Genomic DNA, 19097 nt, shown 5'->3' with positions numbered 1-19097 from the left:
TACTATGTAAGCCACATTGAGCCTGCAAGTAGGTGGGAACAAATGTAACAAAATAAATAAATAAGAAATATTCCTGTGCAACAGACTGCATCCTGTGGAAGACCCCTTGGAGGAGGGGACTACTAGTTCGCATATTCTAACTGTATGGAGCCTAAGCTTCCAATCACTGCAGGCTTGGTACAATCTTGGGTCTGTTTCTCAAATTACATCAGGTAGACTCGCAACCTCCAACTCTGTCTCACAAATTTATATTTTAAATAAAACAATCGATGTTAATGCACATTTCTTAAAACTATATATTTTGTGCATTTTCACATGGGCCACAGGGTTATCCTGACTTAGTTTGGTGATCCACATTGTGTGTCTCTGGAAAAATGGCGATGAAGGCAAAAAGAAATGAAAGTTTTAGGGTCTGGGTCTGTCATCTCTCCCACCCAGCTCCTCACTTGCCCTCTGGGTCCTCTAAAGGCTGGAGTGGGTCACTGCAGAGGCAGCGCTGAAAGCTGCCTTTCTGGCCAGCTGGACCTTTCCTCTGCTGTGTCCTGCCGCTTTGATGCGACTTCCTGTGGGCGGGATGCATCAGAGGAAAGGTCCTGCTGGCCAGAGAGGCAACTTTCAGTATTGTACCTATGGTGACCCACTGCAGCTTTTGGAGGAGCCCGCGGGCAGGCAAAGAGCTGGGGGAGAGAGATGGACTCCAGTGCAGGCGGGAGAGGTGCCCAGAAATAAGCACAACAGTTAAAAATCACTGCCTTTACCCTTGCTTGAACATATGAGCTTTCCAGCAGCCTGACCCTCAGCTTTACACTGCACTAGGAATTTACCTTTCAAACGTAGATTGCAGGTCTTCAAGCACAAAGCATTTTAGGGTCTGCAAGCTAGCCATGGGGTTTAAGCACTGCCCTGCTGTTGTCCCCCTTCCCTGGGTACTAAACAGCTAGCTGATTATTGTTTCATTTTTTAATGCTGGATCTCTTCCTATCGCAGGGACAGCAGTCTCTTACAGAATAAAGTTGTGCTGGCAGAACTTTGATCCGTTTTGTTAGGTTCACAGCAAATGTTTTCTGCTTTTGATATTATCTGAGCAGGTTTTTCTGAGACTGCAAAAGGTTCTTTTTCTATAATTAGACATAGATCCGTCCATGGAGGTGGAAGCCCTGCTCATTCCCATTAGCATCTCCCTGTGTGTTCTTGGCCAACAGTAATGTCTATGCTGTGTGATTCAGGTGTGAAACTGTGATCCTTGCCACAAGGGTTTATTTTCTGCATTGCAAAAGTCCAGAACAATCAATGTCTTAAGGAGAACAGCGAGAGGCATTTGTACAAATAGTAAGAATCGAGCATCATTGTCGGGCAGCTACAGAACTCTGTCACACTAAAAGTGTTCAACTTGTATCACAAATCTTTCTGCACTCTTGCATGCCTGTAGTTTCCCAGTTGGCGAGGTCAGCTTTTGGGTGCCAGGGTTGGGTTTCAGGTGGTCATAAAAACAAAATTTCCCCGAAGTAGTAGGTAAACCCTGAATCGGTACAAGGCAGGAGGTGATGATTAGAAGAGCAGTCCGTTCACCCAGTGTTCCAGGATATAGGTTCTCTATAATATTGTGCATGTCCTTTGGTAAACCACTTAGTCAATTAAGTGGTACATAAGTTTTTAAAATAGATAAAAATATCCCAGCTCTCAGCCATAAAATGTGAGCACTTGTAGGATAACCCTTCTTATCCAAGTTAAGTAGTTCCTTTCCTCATTGGTTCTCTAACTTCAAGAGTACTTAGATTTCCATATTAAACCTGGCACCCAGCCCCAGCCATGTCTTGCTCCCAGCTGCCAAAATCAGTGAGACAGTTCCCGGAACATCCATCTGCATTGGGCTTTGTGGTCTTGTTCACCAGCACCCAGTCACTACTGGCTTGCTGACACTGACCCGTTAGTTTCTTACGAATTGTAGCCTGCTTGTAGATACCAAGTGGGGTATCCCTTGGTTTGCAGTGTCACTGGGTTCTGTATTCATCTGCTCCTTGGTTTCTCCTGAGCCCTGAGCTTACTGTGCAGTTCCTGGCCACTGTCACTTGTGGAAACTGACCCAGTTGGTTTCTGGATCAATGCTAGGATGTTGGCGGTAACCAACTGGCTGTCAGGGTTCCGATTCTTTTGTTTAGGAAGGAAACTGATCTCTCTCTGCTCATTTTTATTCTATTTTCCCTTTCACAAGTTTTTGGGACTGGGAGAAGGGTGAGAAGCTGGATTATTTCCACAACGGGAACCCACGTTACACAAGGATCACTGCCGTGGAGTACCTGAACGGACAGGATTGCTCCTTGCTCATGAGCGCCACAGGTAAGCTGACAGAAGGGAAGGGAATACGGAGTATGGTGATGTTCCTAAGCTACTAATTAGTATATCTGATGGTTTAGTTCAGATGTTTGTGTTGTGGTTCCTTTGTTTTAACATTTGCTTTTATTATTTCCTTTAATGTATGTTCTTTTCTTATATGTATAATTTTATTATGATTTGTGAAAAAGCTCACGGGGTTATTCCAATGGGTGGTATATGAAGCTTGCAATAAACTTGGAAACTTGGCAACACTTTATACAGTTTTAAGTTTGTTCGGTTTCATGGTAAATAGTTTTGGTTTTCTTTTTTCATTCTAGCAATTTGTGGAAATACTGCTGACATGTTAGAGACAGACATTTGATGTGTGCTCTGTTCTTTTAACCTTTCTGTAAGCTGTTGATGGAGAAAGTATTGGGGGGGGGGGGGGTCGGGTAACCTTTCATTTGACCTTCTCTGGTGATTTTTATGCTGCAGCTGATGTCTGAACTCTTTTGCTTTACATTTTTGGCAGGGTACTACTGAGGCCCTCGCTATGTTATTCAAGTGTCAGCGATGGCACTGTTTTGTGGAACAGAGATAACTGTCCATGTAGTCCTCTCGATCACTCAGAATAAAACAGAAGTGTTTATTAGGGATTTTCTGTCCCGCCCATCGAAGAATGTCTGAGTGGCTTACAATCTAAGCATATAAGAAAACAAAGCAATGAAGTGCATAGGCTGCACAGATGGAGTTTACCAGAGCAGTGTTTTGTAGGAACACATTTTAAAAGAGGGGAACCTTTGTGGAAGGGGATCCGGTGATCTGGAAACAGAAGAATGCTTAGATGGTGCACAGTAGAAAATAGGCATCTAGATAGAGCCTTCTGAAGATTCATTTTGGAAGAGACTAAAGCCAAATCTTGAGCTGTACTGTCACGATGCCCTGGAAAAAGGATTTTCTGTTGTGTGAGAGCTGGTGCTTCAGTGATGTACCTTTGTGCTTTTCCATTCACCGGCTTCAGCAAAAATGCTAAGCAGAAACCCTTTCCTGCTCCCTGGCTCTTCTAAGAAACTCAGTCTTAATATGTTGTTCCAAGTGTTTTCAATTACCTTTTCAGCCTATTGTGGAAGTTTTGGGCAGGCTGTGTGTAATTAAAAAATCTGGGGGTGGGTGTGAAAGGACAAGAGCATGCTTTCTTCTGAGTGTATTGATTTTCGTATTTTTCTTTTTAGTATGAAAGAAAAGGTTCATTAAAAAAAAAAAAAGAGTAGCAGGAATTGAGTGAGAATACATATATGCAGAGGCTTTGGTGGGTTTGAGCACTGATGAGAGAGAGAGGCAGCATCCTGCAATACAGCTCAGGAACTTTTGCATGAGTAGCAATTACCAGAGCTCCCTAATGTAGCCCAGTGCTGTCTCCCCACTTGGACAGGAACATGATCTAACATGGCCAGCTTCTTAGTGCTGTCACTCACGAGTGGTAGCACCAAATTCTATGTGATAGTGATATCTGCTTCCTGTGTGCACACAAGGGAGGCATTTTCACTGGTGCAAATGTTTTAATTTAGTGAATGCAGCATTAGAGTAGTGTACACACTTGATTTGTGCACATTAAAAAGTTCTAATGTGCGTCATTTTTTTAAATTATTAAAAGGTTTGAAACCACCCCCCCCCCCCCCAAAAAAAAAAAAAAAACCAAAATTGGAAAAAAAAAAGTCTGAAAAATCCAAACGTAAACCAAAATGTATTTACTTTTTAACCTGTTCACATCCTTAATACACATGTTTGGATCAGGCCTGTAAATGTATTGAAAGGAGGGAGGGAGGAAGGTTGTACACCAGGGGACAATCAATTAAATTACATGGAAATACTTTTTAAAACAAGTAGGAGGGAATATTTTTTCACTCAGTGAATAGTTAAGGTCTTGAACTCAATGCCAGAGAATATGCTAAGAGCAGTTAGCGTATGTGAGTTTCAAAAAGGTTTGTACAAGTTCTTGGAAGAAAAGTCTGTAGTTTATTGAGGTAGACATAGGGAAGCCACTGCTTACTCTGGAACCGGTAGCATGAAGTGTTGCTACTGTTTGGGCTTCTGCCAGGTACTTGTGACCTGGATTGGCCACAGTTGGAAACAGAATACTGGGTTAGATGGACCATTGATCTGACCTAGTATGGCTATTCTTATGTTCTTATGCAAATAGAAGTGATTAGATGCTTTTGTATTCTTTGTTAATCTTTTCACTCTGTTTTTCTCTGAAGATGATGGCGCTATAAGAGTGTGGAAGAACTTTGCAGATCTGGAAAAGAACCCGGAGATGGTTACTGCATGGCAGGGCCTGTCTGACATGCTGCCGACCACCCGAGGTAGGTCATGCTGAGAGGAAGAACCCAGTACCTGGGCTGGGACAGTGGCTCTTGCTGCTCAGTTGCTTCCGAGAGCAGTGAGACCCAAACTGATGTAGCACAGAAAAGTCACAGGTCCACAAAAGCCACCGGATTCTGCTGTTAGCACATTGCAGCAGTGGGGGGGGGGGGGGGGGGGGCTCCTTTTTGAACCCAGGTGTTTTCATGCATGCCCTGCCTAACCACAGACTGAGACCTGAAGTGTGGGAATTAGCGGACAGCACACACAAATGCGTACATTATTTCTTTCTCTCCTCTACTGAGCCACTCCTTTGAGTCAAGCCCAGGATGAGATGGGGAAATTGGGATGGGAACGCTGTTGAGGAGATGAAAGGAGAGATGCTATAGAGCAGAATGGCCTTCATTTGGTGGAATTAATTACCTAGGGATATTTCTCTGGAACTGGATGCTAAAAAAAATAATAATAATAATTCTGAAAACTACTTAAAACCCGGTTGTTTGCATCTGGTTAGGCGGGGAGGAAGGTGGCATTTCAGGGACAGTAAAGTGGTAGCTGGAAGCCTCATAAGGTACCCTTTGTGTGGATTTGTTGTATTTTATGTAAATGAATATGGATTTTATGTGCATTATGTTCTAAACTGCTGCAAGGAAACAGTTGTTTCTATTTGGACATAGATGTATGCATGCTTCTAAATAAAGATAAAACTGTAGTGGAGGAGTTCTGGCAACCATATGTGGCAACAAAGAATTGGGGCAACACCACATGAATCTCTGCTTTTTCCTGCTAATAGAAGGAGCTGAACTGAGGAATGAGATGGTCTATTCACGAGAGAAGAGCCCATGTGAGGCTAAGGACCGAAGGCCTGACGCACAAAGGCAGCCAGGGTAAAATTTAGCGACTCGCTAACGTCAAGCGATGCACAAAGGGGGGGGGGTCACATGCAAATGAGCTGCACGGATCCTCCTTTGTATATCGCTCGCTGTTTGCGAGTCTGAGCTGTCAAAGGGATTTCACAGCTCCATGGCGGTCCAGTGGACCCTGACCCCCCCTCCTCCCTTTCTCCCACGTAGGCACACACTCCCCTTCCAGTCCCGACCTGCACCCCTCCATGTACCTTTACAAGGTGGAGGCAGGGGGGCAGGAGCAACAGCTTTTCCCTCTTGCCTTAGGCCCACCCAGAACAGAATGGTGGCGCCCAGGCCCTTCCCAGTGCATTCTGGGATGCATTGGCTGGGGCTAAACACCATATAAGTAGATTTTTCCTTATATGGTGCTTAGCCCCGCCCAGTACATTCCAGAATTCACTGGGCAAGGCCTGGGCGTTGGAGAAGCTGTTGCTCCTGCCTTAACCTTGTAAAGGTACAGGGAGGGGTGCAGGTGAATCGTTGTTGGGATTGGGGGAGGTGTGTGTGCACATGCAGGGGAAGGGGTCTGATTCACTGGACCACCAGGGAATATTAAAAAAAAAAAGATTCGAGGGGGGGGGGGGGTTACAGGGAGGGCCACAGGGTGAGGTGGTCGGGGTCTACTGGACCACCAGGGAATATTAAAAAAAAATGATTTGGGGGGTGGGGGGTTACAGGCAGGGCCACAGGGTGAGGTGGTCAGGGTCTACTGGACCACCAGGGAATATTAAAAAAAAAAAAGATTCGAGTGGGGGGGGGGGGGGGGGGTTACAGGGAGGGCCACAAGGTGAGGTGGTCGGGGTCTACTGGACCACCAGGGAATATTTAAAAAAAATGATTTGGGGGGGGGGGGGTTACAGGCAGGGCCACAGGGTGAGGTGGTCGGGGTCTACTGGACCACCAGGGAATATTAAAAAAAAAAAAAGATTCGAGTGGGGGGGGGGGGGGTTACAGGGAGGGCCACAAGGTGAGGTGGTCGGGGTCTACTGGACCATCAGGGAATATTTAAAAAAATGATTTGGGGGGTGGGGGGTTACAGGCAGGGCCACAGGGTGAGGTGGTCGGGGTCTACTGGACCACCAGGGAATATTAAAAAAAAAAGATTCAAGGGGGGGGGGTTACAGGCAGGGCCACAGGGTGAGGTGGTCAGGGTCTACTGGACCACCAGGGAATATTAAAAAAAAAAGATTCGAGGGGGGGGGGGTTACAGGCAGGGGCCACAGGGTGAGGTGGTCGGGGTCTACTGGACCACCAGGGAATATTAAAAAAAAAAAAGATTCGAGTGGGGGGGGGGGGGTTACAGGGAGGGCCACAAGGTGAGGTGGTCGGGGTCTACTGGACCACCAGGGAATATTTAAAAAAAATGATTTGGGGGGTGGGGGGTTACAGGCAGGGCCACAGGGTGAGGTGGTCGGGGTCTACTGGACCACCAGGGAATATTAAAAAAAAAAGATTCGAGGGGGGGGGGGGGTTACAGGCAGGGGCCACAGGGTGAGGTGGTCGGGGTCTACTGGACCACCAGGGAATATTAAAAAAAAATGATTTGGGGGGTGGGGGGTTACAGGCAGGGCCACAGGGTGAGGTGGTCAGGGTCTACTGGACCACCAGGGAATATTAAAAAAAAAAAAGATTCGAGGGGGGGGGGGGGGGGGGTTACAGGGAGGGCCACAAGGTGAGGTGGTCGGGGTCTACTGGACCACCAGGGAATATTTAAAAAAATGATTTGGGGGGGGGGGGGTTACAGGCAGGGCCACAGGGTGAGGTGGTCGGGGTCTACTGGACCACCAGGGAATATTAAAAAAAAAGATTCGAGGGGGGGGGGTTACAGGCAGGGCCACAGGGTGAGGTGGTCAGGGTCTACTGGACCACCAGGGAATATTAAAAAAAAAAGATTCGAGGGGGGGGGTTACAGGCAGGGCCACAGGGTGAGGTGGTCAGGGTCTACTGGACCACCAGGGAATATTTAAAAAAAAAGATTCGAGGGGGGGGGGTTACAGGCAGGGCCACAGGGTGAGGTGGTCAGGGTCTACTGGACCACCAGGGAATATTAAAAAAAAAAAGATTCGAGGGGGGGGGGGGTTACAGGCAGGGGCCACAGGGTGAGGTGGTCGGGGTCTACTGGACCACCAGGGAAATTTTTAAAAAATGTGTTTTTTTTGGGGGGGGGGGGGGGCCCGGGAGTTAAGAAGTAGGAAACACAAGCAGAGGCAGCCTTTGCTTCTCTCCAGCAGCTCCAGAGCAGCCATAAAATTTGATCCTTAAATTACTGCTGCTCTGGAGCTGTGCATCCCCCGGAATACATATTAGATTACTAATGAGCTCATTGTAATACATTTGCATGGGGTTCTCAGTGGCTCCTTATGGCAGCCTTCATGCATTACTAGCTACATAATAGCTAGAACCAGCCGAAAGCAAAGGTTAATAAACACTTAAGCTCTGTGCATCTGGGTCGTACAGCTGAGAGTGAAACAGAGAGAAAGGAAAAGGAGAGCACCCAAGGTGAGACGAGACTGTGCCAGTGGTGTGCTGGTAAATGTTTAACAATGGGATCTCTTCTCCCCTCCCCCCCCTGAAAAAAAAAAAAAAAAACACCCGTAGATAAGTAGATAACTGTATTATACAATGTGTTGGTACAAGTGATATGTGCAGGCAGCAACCGATTTAGAAATAATATTAAATCATATAATAATCTTTACTGTAACTTCCAAGTGGCCAATTGCTTTTCGCCACATTCTTGTATCAGTAGCCAACCTATGCTCCCCTGTTTACTAAGCTGTGCGGCAATACCTGCACAGCCCATTCAAAGCGCACCCCCAGCGCTAGCGTGGCTTAATGAACAAGGGAGTCTGTTTGCTTTTCACAATAAATTTATTGACATTAAATCTGACATATGATTTACTGTCAGACTAGTTCTCACCCTATGTACCAATATACCCACTACTGGGAAACAGGAACAAGCTGGACCGTTACAGATTTCTACCCAGACACTGCATGCTAGCAGTATCCTTCATCTCAGTCGCACATGCAGAACATGGACAGACCCTCAACTGATACAAAATAGGGGGCCACAAAAAACATGCAGACAAAAACTGAAGACCCCCCCCCACCACCACCACCACCAATGAACGCCTGATTCTATACGCAGTGAAAAAAGTAGCAAATACATTTTCTTTCATACTCCACTAAATACAAAATTAGAAAAGATAAATATTTCCAAAAACGCAAACATCCATGAGCAACATATCCCCCTTTCCTTTCCCATCCATCCATGAGCAATGTGTCCCCTTCTCTCCATCCCCTTGTAAGTGCTGCATTTCTCCCTTTTCCCTTCCCTCCATGTACGATATGTCTCCCTCTCCTTGCCCTTCTCTTCCTTTCATCCATGTACAGCTTATCCCCCTTTTTTCCCTCTGATCCACATACATTTGTCTTCTTCTCTCCCTCATCCACATGCAGCTTGTCCCCTGTGTCTCCCTCACGCAGCAGGAATGTTAGCAGAGATTGAGTGGCAACGCCGGTTATTGGGAAGCAAATCTGGTGCTGGGCAGACTTCTACGGTCTGCGCCCTGATCGTGGCTGAATAGATATGGATGGGCGGGAGTGTAAACTTTAAGGGCCTTCGATGTTAGCTTCAGAACTTTTAGTACAAGAACAGTGCTGGGCAGACTTTTACGGTCTGCGCCCTGAGAATGGCAAGGACAAATCAAACTCGGGTATAAAGTATCACATACCATGTAAAATGAGTTTATCTTGTTGGGCAGACTGGATGGACCATTCAGGTCTTTATCTGCTGTCATTTACTATGCAACTATGTTTATCAAAACCCAAACACAACTGCTGCTCCCCGGGCCTACCTTACACATTCCTGGTAGTCTAGTGGTCAGCTGGGGCAGGAGTGATTCGTCTACACTCTTGCCCAATGCAATCTCCACACTCTGTACAGAAAAGATTGCTGCAAGTTCCCACAGCAATCTCGTGAGACTGCCGCTGAAACTTACGGCAGTCACTTTTCTGTATGGAGAGTGGAGATTGCATGGACAGGAGCGTACATAGGAGAATCGCTCTTGTCCCAGCTGATCTGGCGCAACAACCGGCTTGCACAACTAAAGAAAAAGTAACAACCAGTTCTCGCAAGCCGGCTCCAGCACACCACTGGATTTAGCAAAAGGAAGTGTTGCTTGAAAATATGCAGAAATGGAGGATAGTTCACACACACGTTCTGCACTTAATCTTCGAGTGTCAAAAGCCATAGAGGTGGTGGAGGAAGTTCATAGTTAACGAGGGGAGGTCTCTGCATGCTCTGTGTGTGCATCTCTCTCTACATATAGGCATGTGTGTGCGTTTATATACATATTAACTACATTTGTCTAAAGGTGTGACTTTCAAAACCCACAGAAAAGCTGCTTCATTGTGGCAGTCCAGTGTGCATCTGTCCCCATCTCTGTTGAAAGCAAGATTTCAATGCTTCCCTTTTCTGTCAGCCATGTCCGTTACCTCCGTGTCTGTCACCTGCTTTGTGGAGGGTAATATGCCACCTAGCAGTTTTGTTCTGTAACTGTGCCACTGTCCTAGGACAGTGTTTCTCAAGTCCATTCCTGCAGTACTCTGTATTCAGCCTGGTTTCCAGTAGGTCCGCAATGAATCAGTGGCGTAGCCAAGGGTGGGCCAGGCCCACCCAGTAGCAGCACACCTATGCTGATTCCCTAGCCCCACCAGCTGAAAATTCCCAAGAACTGTTCCTCCTGCAGACCTTGTAAACAGCAGATGGCATGCAGGTGAGACAGGGAGGGGTTCTTCTGCCCACCCATCTTGAGTCCAGGCCCACCCAAAGTTGGGTGTCTGGCTATGCCCCTGCAAAGAATATGCATGAGACAAATTTGCATGCACCTATGGCAGCATATTGAAGTCTGTTGATCTCCTGAAAACCCGACTGGATGGGGGGGTGGGGGAGGGGGTTTTCAGGAATAGCTTTGAGAAGCACTTCTGTATGGCAGTCTACTGTTGTACATTGGGTTCTTAGTAAGCTTTGCAATGCCTTCCAGCCTCACCACATCAGCTCTTAACCTCCCACTCTTCTTTCATCCACATAACAAAGTTTATTGGCCCTAAATACTTTGATGGTGTTCTGTTTCATTGCTTCCTTTTACTGGCTGCTCATTGTTGCAGTTTTGCATGATCTGTCTGGTGAAGGGTCTTTCTCAGTGTAGAGGCTTTTGTAGCCTGTTCTGGGTTGGTGATCCTGACATAGAAAACTGGATTCGATACAGGGTGTTTTGTTCAGGTTGTCATGGGGCCAGCAGGAAGTGGTCCTAGACAGCATCGGACTCTTCTGAATGTCACTTTTCAGCGCCCTAGTAATTGTGCGTTCAGTTTATATAACTGCGAGTTGGCATATTTATCTGAAGCTCAGAAAATCAATCTAGATCCTCACTGGAACAATAGAATATTTTAATAATTATATCCTCATTAAAGGTTCAGCTTCTCCCTGTAGTTTTCAGAGTCTTCTGTCCTTGACATTACTCCTCAGCTGTGTAATTTATAGGTATATTGAGGTGTTTGGAAGCTTAAACTGTGTCAGCCCCTTTGTATTCTTAAACTAATATGGCCAGGCAAATAAGTCAGATGAACAAATAAACAGCTCATTTGCAACCAGCCAATATGGTAGCTTTAATGGTCTGTACACTGGGCTGTAATTTAGGAAGACATCCTAAGGCTTAAGTTCAAAGTTCACTTCTGCCACTAACCCGTGTGACTAAGGTAAGTCAGCCTTTTTTTTTTTTTTGTTACATTTGTACCCTGCGCTTTCCCACTCATGGCAGGCTCAATGCGGGTTACATGGGGCAATGGAGGGTTAAGTGACTTGCCCAGAGTCACAAGGAGCTGCCTGTGCCTGAAGTGGGAATCGAACTCAGTTCCCCAGGACCAAAGTCCACCACCCTAACCATTAGGCCACTTTTGGCCTTTGCCTCAGGGATCAATTTGAAAGTGGTATTTGATGTTATCTACCCTCTCCCAAGTATTAAATGAGAGGATGTAAACAGTCGTTAAGTGATTTGCTTATTTAGATGGCTGCAGCTTGCTGTGTTATGCATCAGAGTAACACAAAAGTGTGATGCATTTTGTGTTCTTAATGTTGAGTTAATATCAGCAGCTGAGCACAGCCTGAATAACTTTTTTTCTTCAGCACAATTCAGGCATGCATCTGATGTGTCGATTGCTCAGTCAGTTTACAGTTTCATCTGTAATGTGATATAGCACCCATCATATTAATATGAAAAATAAAATAGTATGGAAGAAACAAGGAAAACCTAGATTACAATATTTCATTAATATACGAAAGATTTAACGTTGGATGTTAGATCATTTATCATTTATTCATTTTATATACCGTTTCTTATTGTAACTGCAAAACAGAACGGTTTACATTTAAAAAATACAACTCATACATACATACAAACAAACAAGAACTCCAGTAGATCTGTAACTGATTTGGCTGATGAAGTGACTTGATTGTATGCCTAATGTATGATTATTTACTTGTATTCACGTGACTTTGTATTTATTTCATGCAATGCATGATTATAATGGCATGATCATTTAAGATGTTGAGTGTTTGCCAGACAACACTTAACACTGTTCAGGAGGTGCATTAATGAGGGCCTTTAAAGGCGGCCATGATATCTATAACCCCCGTCAGGGATCTGGTTGTCCTGTTTGAACTTGTAGGGATTTGGGTACTGAGTAATGGGGAGATGCTTCCTGAATTGCTGTTCGCTGTCCCAGCTAAATGAAGTGGGTGATGGGATTGACTTTTCCTATTTCTTACCGTAGTAGGGAGCCTCAGTTCCAAGGTACAAAAGCCTCCATCGATGATGGTGGTTGGGGAAAACTCCATCTCAGTACTAAAATGGCTGTGTATCAGAAGGGTAAAATCTGAAAAGTTAAAGGCATGTTAGTGACTTAATCAGACCTTTGTGTACTGAGAGCTTGTGGGGAGAGGGTCTGTAGTCATTGCAAATTCCTGGCAAGCTGAAGAAAATGACAGAATCAAAACTTTTGCTTGGAGGGTGGTGGGGATGTGATTTCCACTTGGGTATTTGGTCTTTTTTTTTTTTTTGCTTTGTTTGTGCTCTCTTAATTCATGGTTACAATTTGTTTTGCTTTGGCTGACCAACTTACCCTTCGCATCAATCCCTTAATCCCTGTCTTCTCACAGGTCTGGCAAGAAGGGTTTCAATCTATCTTGACAGGAGTAAGCAGGGAGGTGAGTGCCTACTTTCCCCTTACCTCACATCTGAGCCATATCTGTCAACGATTCAGTGACTTAAGTGGGGTGATAACTTTTCTCCTGAGAAGTGGCTTCTTTTTCTAACATTATTATCAAATCCCAGACTGCATCTCCACTCCTACCCTCCATTCTCATGACTGCCAGTAACTCTTCCTGATGAATTACCCCCATTTTCATGTGGCGTCATGGTAAACGCACCTGGAAGCCAGACTGATTGACTTGCCTGGATTTAGGGGCAGGTCAGTAGAATTAATTCTAATGTGATTAACTGAGACGGTTGACAGGTATACTCTATGTTTAATGGAGCAAGAGAGTTGGGTTGCTGGCTCACATAGGTCGTGGGAATATTATTGCCTTCCTAGCCTTTGTCTCCCTCCTTTGATTCTTGTGCCAATGTCTGTGCTGAACTGCAAAGATCTCTGCTTTCCCACCATGTCAGAACAGAAAATGGGGTGAGAGGTGGAGGGGGATGACTTAATTGCTTTGTATTTCATCCCAATGAGATGATAAACATCGGTGAATGAGAACATGCTTTCTACATGTATTTAATTACCTTTACCACTTAGGTACAACTCCTGTTTCTTAATGCCGGGTGTAGGAAATACTTCACATGAAAGCGTGAATCCTGTGAGCTCAGAGGGCATGCAGAACCTTGTCATTTGCACTTGGCTTTCATCAGGAACTCTTTGTTGTAAAGCATAATCAGACTAGGGGCGCTGCACTGCTGAACGGAGCCTTCAGCTTTCTGCTCCTCATTGAACTAGCAAGGGAAACAAGTGTTTGTCAAGGTGGGCTTCCCTTCAATAGCTCCATCTGCAGAACAGGCCTCGGTTTAGCCCACTGCTTTCTGCAGGTGTTTACTTGTTGAAATCGGTGGAAAATATTTGTTCAACAGCTGGTTGAAAGATTAAATAGGACCCTTTGGATTTTATTTTTAACATTATTTTCCAACGTATAAATTTGCGAATCTTCATATCAGACAATCGCACAAAGTAATCAACATCTGCTTACAAGTATCGAAGTTAATTCCACCCAGGCAGAGGGGGAAGGGAGGGGTCTAGTAACATCCTATTTCTTCCCTTCCTCTTTTTCCACTTCCCTTCCTCTCTGTTTCCTGGCCCGGTGGTCCTAACCCTAGCATTCATCCTGGTGCGTACTTTACGCTTTTGTCTTATCTGTTCTGCTCATGTGGTTTATTCGTCAGCTGTTTCATTAATATTTGGCTCCATAGATAACACTGTTCCATGCAGTTCAAAAAGCTGTCAGGTGAACAGAAGAGAAGACATGCAAGCATCTGCTGTGTGTGGGAAATAAAGGAGAGAGCAAGAAAGAAAAACCATTCTTGTGACAGTGGGCAGTCTGGGTCACAGTAGATCTCTTTCCCATAGTTCATTTCCAGAATAAGCAAATTTTATGGCTTTATCATGGGGCAGCTGCAGAAGATTCTTGTCCCGTTAAGAGTGTCTGACATTCATCACAAAATTTGTCTTCCAGGAACATGTCTGCACTTCTTTAAAATCCCATTATGTTGGTTACTTTTAATCATGTCCTCTGGCCACCAGTTCCACAGCTCAAGTATGTACTATGTCTGCTGGTCCTTAGTGATTGGTCACTATTGGAAGCAGGATACTGGGCTAGATGGACCTTCGGTCTGACCCAGTACGGCTATTGTGTTCTTATGTTTCATAGAGTGTCGTCTGATTTTTGTTAGAAAGATGAGGAGTGTGGTAGCCGTGTTAGTCCACTCTTAAGGTTATCAATAGAAATCAAACAAAATAAAACATGGAAAAGAAAATAAGATGATACCTTTTTTATTGGACATAACTTAATACATTTCTTGATTAGCTTTCGAAGGTCGCCCTTCTTCCTCAGATCGGAAATAAGCAAATGTGCTAGCTGACAGTGTATATAAGTGAAAACATTCAAGCATTACTATGACAGTCTGACAGGATGGGAGGATGGGGGTGGGTAGGAGGTATGCATGGGGACATCAAAGCATATCATTGATATTCTAACAGGATGGGTGTGGGTAGGTGAGGGGTGGGGTGATCAACAGAGAAATACAGCTTTATGGTTTATAATGGGCTAGGAACCCCAGGTCCTTGTTAAGTCCTTTCTGTTGGGTGTTAAAATATTCAATCATTCTGACTTCAAAGGTCTTAAGTTCTTGTATGGTTTTAAAGTTACCTTTGAGGATTCTCACTGTGAAGTCACTGGTACAGTGTCCTGGTCCTGTAAAATGTTGACCAACAGGCATGGGAACCCTGCTGGCACCAGTATTGTTCATGTGATGTCTATGTAAATTGAATCTTGTCTTAAGCATCTGGCCTGTTTCTCCAATATAGCATCCTTCGTTACATTTTTTACACTGAATGATATATACCCACCCTGTCAGACTGTCATAGTAATGCTTGAATGTTTTCACTTATATACATTGTCAGCTAGCACATTTGCTTATTTCCGATCTGACGAAGAAGGGCAACCTTCGAAAGCTAATCAAGAAATGTATTGTTATGTCCAATAAAAAAAGGTATCATCTTATTTTCTTTTCCATGTTAGAAAGATTAAACAACTAACTTGTCTTACTCATGATTTTATAGATTTCTGTCCTCTCCCCTCTGTTATCTGTATGTTTTTGTTTTGTTTTTTACATGTTTTTATCTGTTTTTTGTGTGTTATGTTGTACCCCGCCTAGATGGCTAGATAGGCGGGTTATAAATGTATTAAATGAATTTCTTTTCCAAGCTAGAGAGTCCCTCACCTGTGTAGCCTCTCCTAATAAGGGTTCTATTCCCTTTGTCATTTTTTGTCATCCTTCTCCGAACCTTTTTTATTTGCACTATATTCAAGGTGTAGTCGCACCATGGACCCAAACTAAGATGTAAAGATATGCTTAGTTTTATCCTCCATCCCTTTTTGCATAATCCATATTTGCTTTTTTAGCAACCACAGTACACTGGGCTGAAAATGTTAATGTATCCACCATGACTCTAAATCCCTTCCATTTTTTTTTTTTTGTTCCAATGCAATGTTATTGCATTATTAAGAGTTCACACAGTATCCATTACAAGATGAGAAAACAACAAATTGATTTTTTTTTGTATTGTTATTTTATGTCCTTGATTATATATTTATTGTGAGCCGCTGAGAATGGTAGATTGTGAGGATTGTACATTTTAGAAATAAATATGTAAAAACAAAAATACAATAAGTTGCCAATCAAAAAAAAAAAGATAAGTACAAAGAAATTTAAAAAGACAAAAATGTGTATAACATGAGACATGACCTATTTAATTATAAAAAAACTAGTAAAAAAGGCCCGTTTCGGTATGAAAGGAAACGGGTGCTAGCAATGTTTTCCTCCCCCCCTCCCTTGCTCTCTCCCTCTGTCCCCCCCCCCCCCCCGAATCCCACAGCCCCCTTTCCTCCCCTCCGTTTTCCATGGCTTCCTCCGTCACTCTCCTTCACTCTGTTCTCTCTCCGAGTTGCAGGCCCCCCTCCCTCTGTCATTCTCCTTCACTCTGGCCTCCCTCCGAGTGCCAGTCCCCCCTCCCCCTCTCTTACCGCGGTCCCATCGGCAGCATTGAAGAGCGAACAGACTCAGCGAGTCTACTGCCTTTCCTTCTCTGAGCTCTGACTCTGGTCCCGCCCTCATTTCCTGTTTGCGCAAGAGCGGGACCAGAGTCAGAGCGAAGAGAAGGGAAAGCAGCATACTCGAAGGGATGTATGACGTCAGTGTTATCTACCGCACGTAGCAGACCACATCCGAGGGAGCCACGGTCCCAGGCAGCAACAGAACGTTGGAGGTGAGAATTATTATATAGGATTTGAGAGACATTAAACATAGAACAAAAAGAAAGAGTAAGGTCTCATAAATCAGTTATTTATACAGCCCGAATACCCCCCCCCCCCCCCCCCCGTTTACTAAGCTCCACAGTAGTGCATTAGAGTATAACCGCTTTACACATCTCACTCTGTGTACTATATTTGTACCTGTTTATAGCTTACACAATTGTTTATGTGTCCAATAAGATAAGGCTCCTGATGAAAGCACGTAAAACACAGCCTTTTGACGTTTAGCTTAAATTATTTCTGGGCAATAAAGACCTGAATCATTGGATTCGCTTTGGTTTTCTCTTTTTGCTTCCTCACTCCTGACTGTTGTCTTCTATCTCCAGACCACTTATTATTATTATTATTAACATTTGTATAGCGCTACCGGACGCACGCAGCGCTGAACACCTGACATAGAGAGACAGTCCCTGCTCAATAGAGCTTACAATCTAAAAATAACACAGACAGACAAGACAATTAAGGGCGAGGGAAGTACTGGGTGAGAACAAGGGGAGGTAATTTATGGGGCACTAAACTAGTGACCCTTTTCCATGTGGATAACTGACTAGCCAGTCTGCAATCCACAAATTGTCGTGGCTGCCTGTCCCATGATGCACTGATTTCCCAAGGAGTCTCTCATGAAGGACTTTGTCAAATGCCTTCTGAAATTCCAGATATACTATATTAACTGGTTCACTATTATCCTTCCAATGAAATCTAATAAATTGGTAAGGCAAGACTTGGCTTTGCTCAGCTTATGGTATCTCATTCCCATTGAGATGTGTCTATATTGTAATTTTGTGTTTTTAGTGTAGCTTCAGCCATTTTTCCTGGCATTAGCATGATGCGCACTATCCTACAGTTTCCCAAATCAACCCTGGTGCCAATTTCGGAAATTGGCATTACATTAGCCACTCTTCGATCCTCAGGCATCAAGGCTCTTTTGAATGGTAGGTTCTGGATTACAAGTAACAGATTCACAATTTCATGTTTGAGCTCTTTCAGGACTCTAGGGTTAATGCTGTCCAGAACTGACAAATATGTTACTCCTGAGTTTCATTACATCTTCTAGATTTACAATGATGTGCTTTAGTTGCTCTGGTTGACCCCAGGTTGACCCCAACATCTTCAGCAGAAGACTGAGACCAACTAGTTTAGTTTAAGAGCAATTACATTTTCCTCCCTGAGCACTCCTTTTACTCTGCGGTCATTGAGCAGCCCAACTGACTCATTTGTGGACTTTTTGCTTAGCATTTACTTTTTACTGTTAGCAGGGGGTGTATCCAGACACCCAGTTTTAGGTGGGCCTAAGAACCTCAACACCCACCTGGCATCTCTCTCCCTCCCTCCCTCCCAAGTGATCAGGGGAGTCTGTTAACTCCACTTCCCCAACCCCCCAGTACTTTTTAAGTCCTTTAGTTCTTCGCCGACAGTGGCTCATGCTGGCCCCAAGCCATGAACAGGAAGTTGCATCAGAAGGAAAGCTCGGGCGCAAGCAGCAGATATGTGTTGCTGCTCCAGAAGGATTTTTAAAGGTACCAGGGGTTGGGGGAGTGGAGTTAAGAGACCCCTTATCGCCTGGATGGGTGGAGGGAGAGATGCTGGGAGTCTTCAACTGGTAGGGCTTGGGAATCCCCTACCAACCACATCACAGCTTTGCCGTTGCTGGGTTGTCCTGGGCCCACCCGTGGCTACATCATTGACTGTTAGTTCTTGCTCTTGCAGAGGGCTTCTTTTCAAAGACTTTTTGGCCTGCCTTATTACTTTTTTAACATGAGATGGGAGGCAAGGTTCTGGTGTGGATTAGGAATTAGTTATTGGACAGAAAACAGACAGTAGGGTTATGTTATGTTACACCAGGACTTCTATTCTGCCTTTACCTCTACAGTTCAGGACAGATCACATCCAAATAGACCAGATCAAAATATCCAGGAATTATAATGCAAACAAATAAAAACAGGTCATAAGCAATGCAGTCCTGTCAGAGTCTGATGATACAAAGCCAACATCATGGAATAAAGTTTTCAACTATTTTCTGAATGCTAGATAGTGACAGAGAGGTAAAGCATTCCACAGTGTGGCCATATGATAATGTAGCAAAGAAGAAAAATGTTTAAATGATTTTAATTTAGTTGTATCTGGAAAACGCAAAATAAATTGGTTTTGGATGTTGTACTTAGACATAGCACTGTAAAAGTGTAGTCATATTCACCATATAGGAAGGGGCTTCATCTGACAAAATCTTAAAACTGTAACATTAAGCTTTAAATGAATACGAGTTATGATCGGCAGCCAATGTAACTTCAAATAGTAACTCTGAGTCGTATTTTGACAAGCCATAAATCAATATAATGGCTGTATTCTACATTATTTGTAAATGATTGATTAATTTT

General features: G+C 44.2%; 1 protein-coding gene across 2 annotated transcripts in view; it reads left to right on the top strand.

Moving 5' to 3' along the window:
- RPTOR (regulatory associated protein of MTOR complex 1) overlaps positions 1 to 19097 on the top strand; it is a 466323-nt gene that overhangs the window by 429448 nt on the left and 17778 nt on the right. The window contains exons 27-29 of one of the 2 annotated variants that reach the window (XM_030208598.1): positions 2213 to 2337; positions 4572 to 4676; positions 12799 to 12846. In XM_030208598.1, coding sequence (XP_030064458.1) covers positions 2213 to 2337; positions 4572 to 4676; positions 12799 to 12846 — 278 coding nt within the window. The remainder of the gene's footprint in view (positions 1 to 2212; positions 2338 to 4571; positions 4677 to 12798; positions 12847 to 19097) is intronic. The other variant, XM_030208599.1, reaches the window with a different exon arrangement.

This window comes from Microcaecilia unicolor, chromosome 6 (assembly GCF_901765095.1).
Source record: "Microcaecilia unicolor chromosome 6, aMicUni1.1, whole genome shotgun sequence".
Lineage (NCBI taxonomy): Eukaryota > Metazoa > Chordata > Amphibia > Gymnophiona > Siphonopidae > Microcaecilia > Microcaecilia unicolor.
The sequence above is the reverse complement of the archived record's forward strand: the minus strand, read 5'-3'. Positions and strand labels throughout refer to the sequence as shown.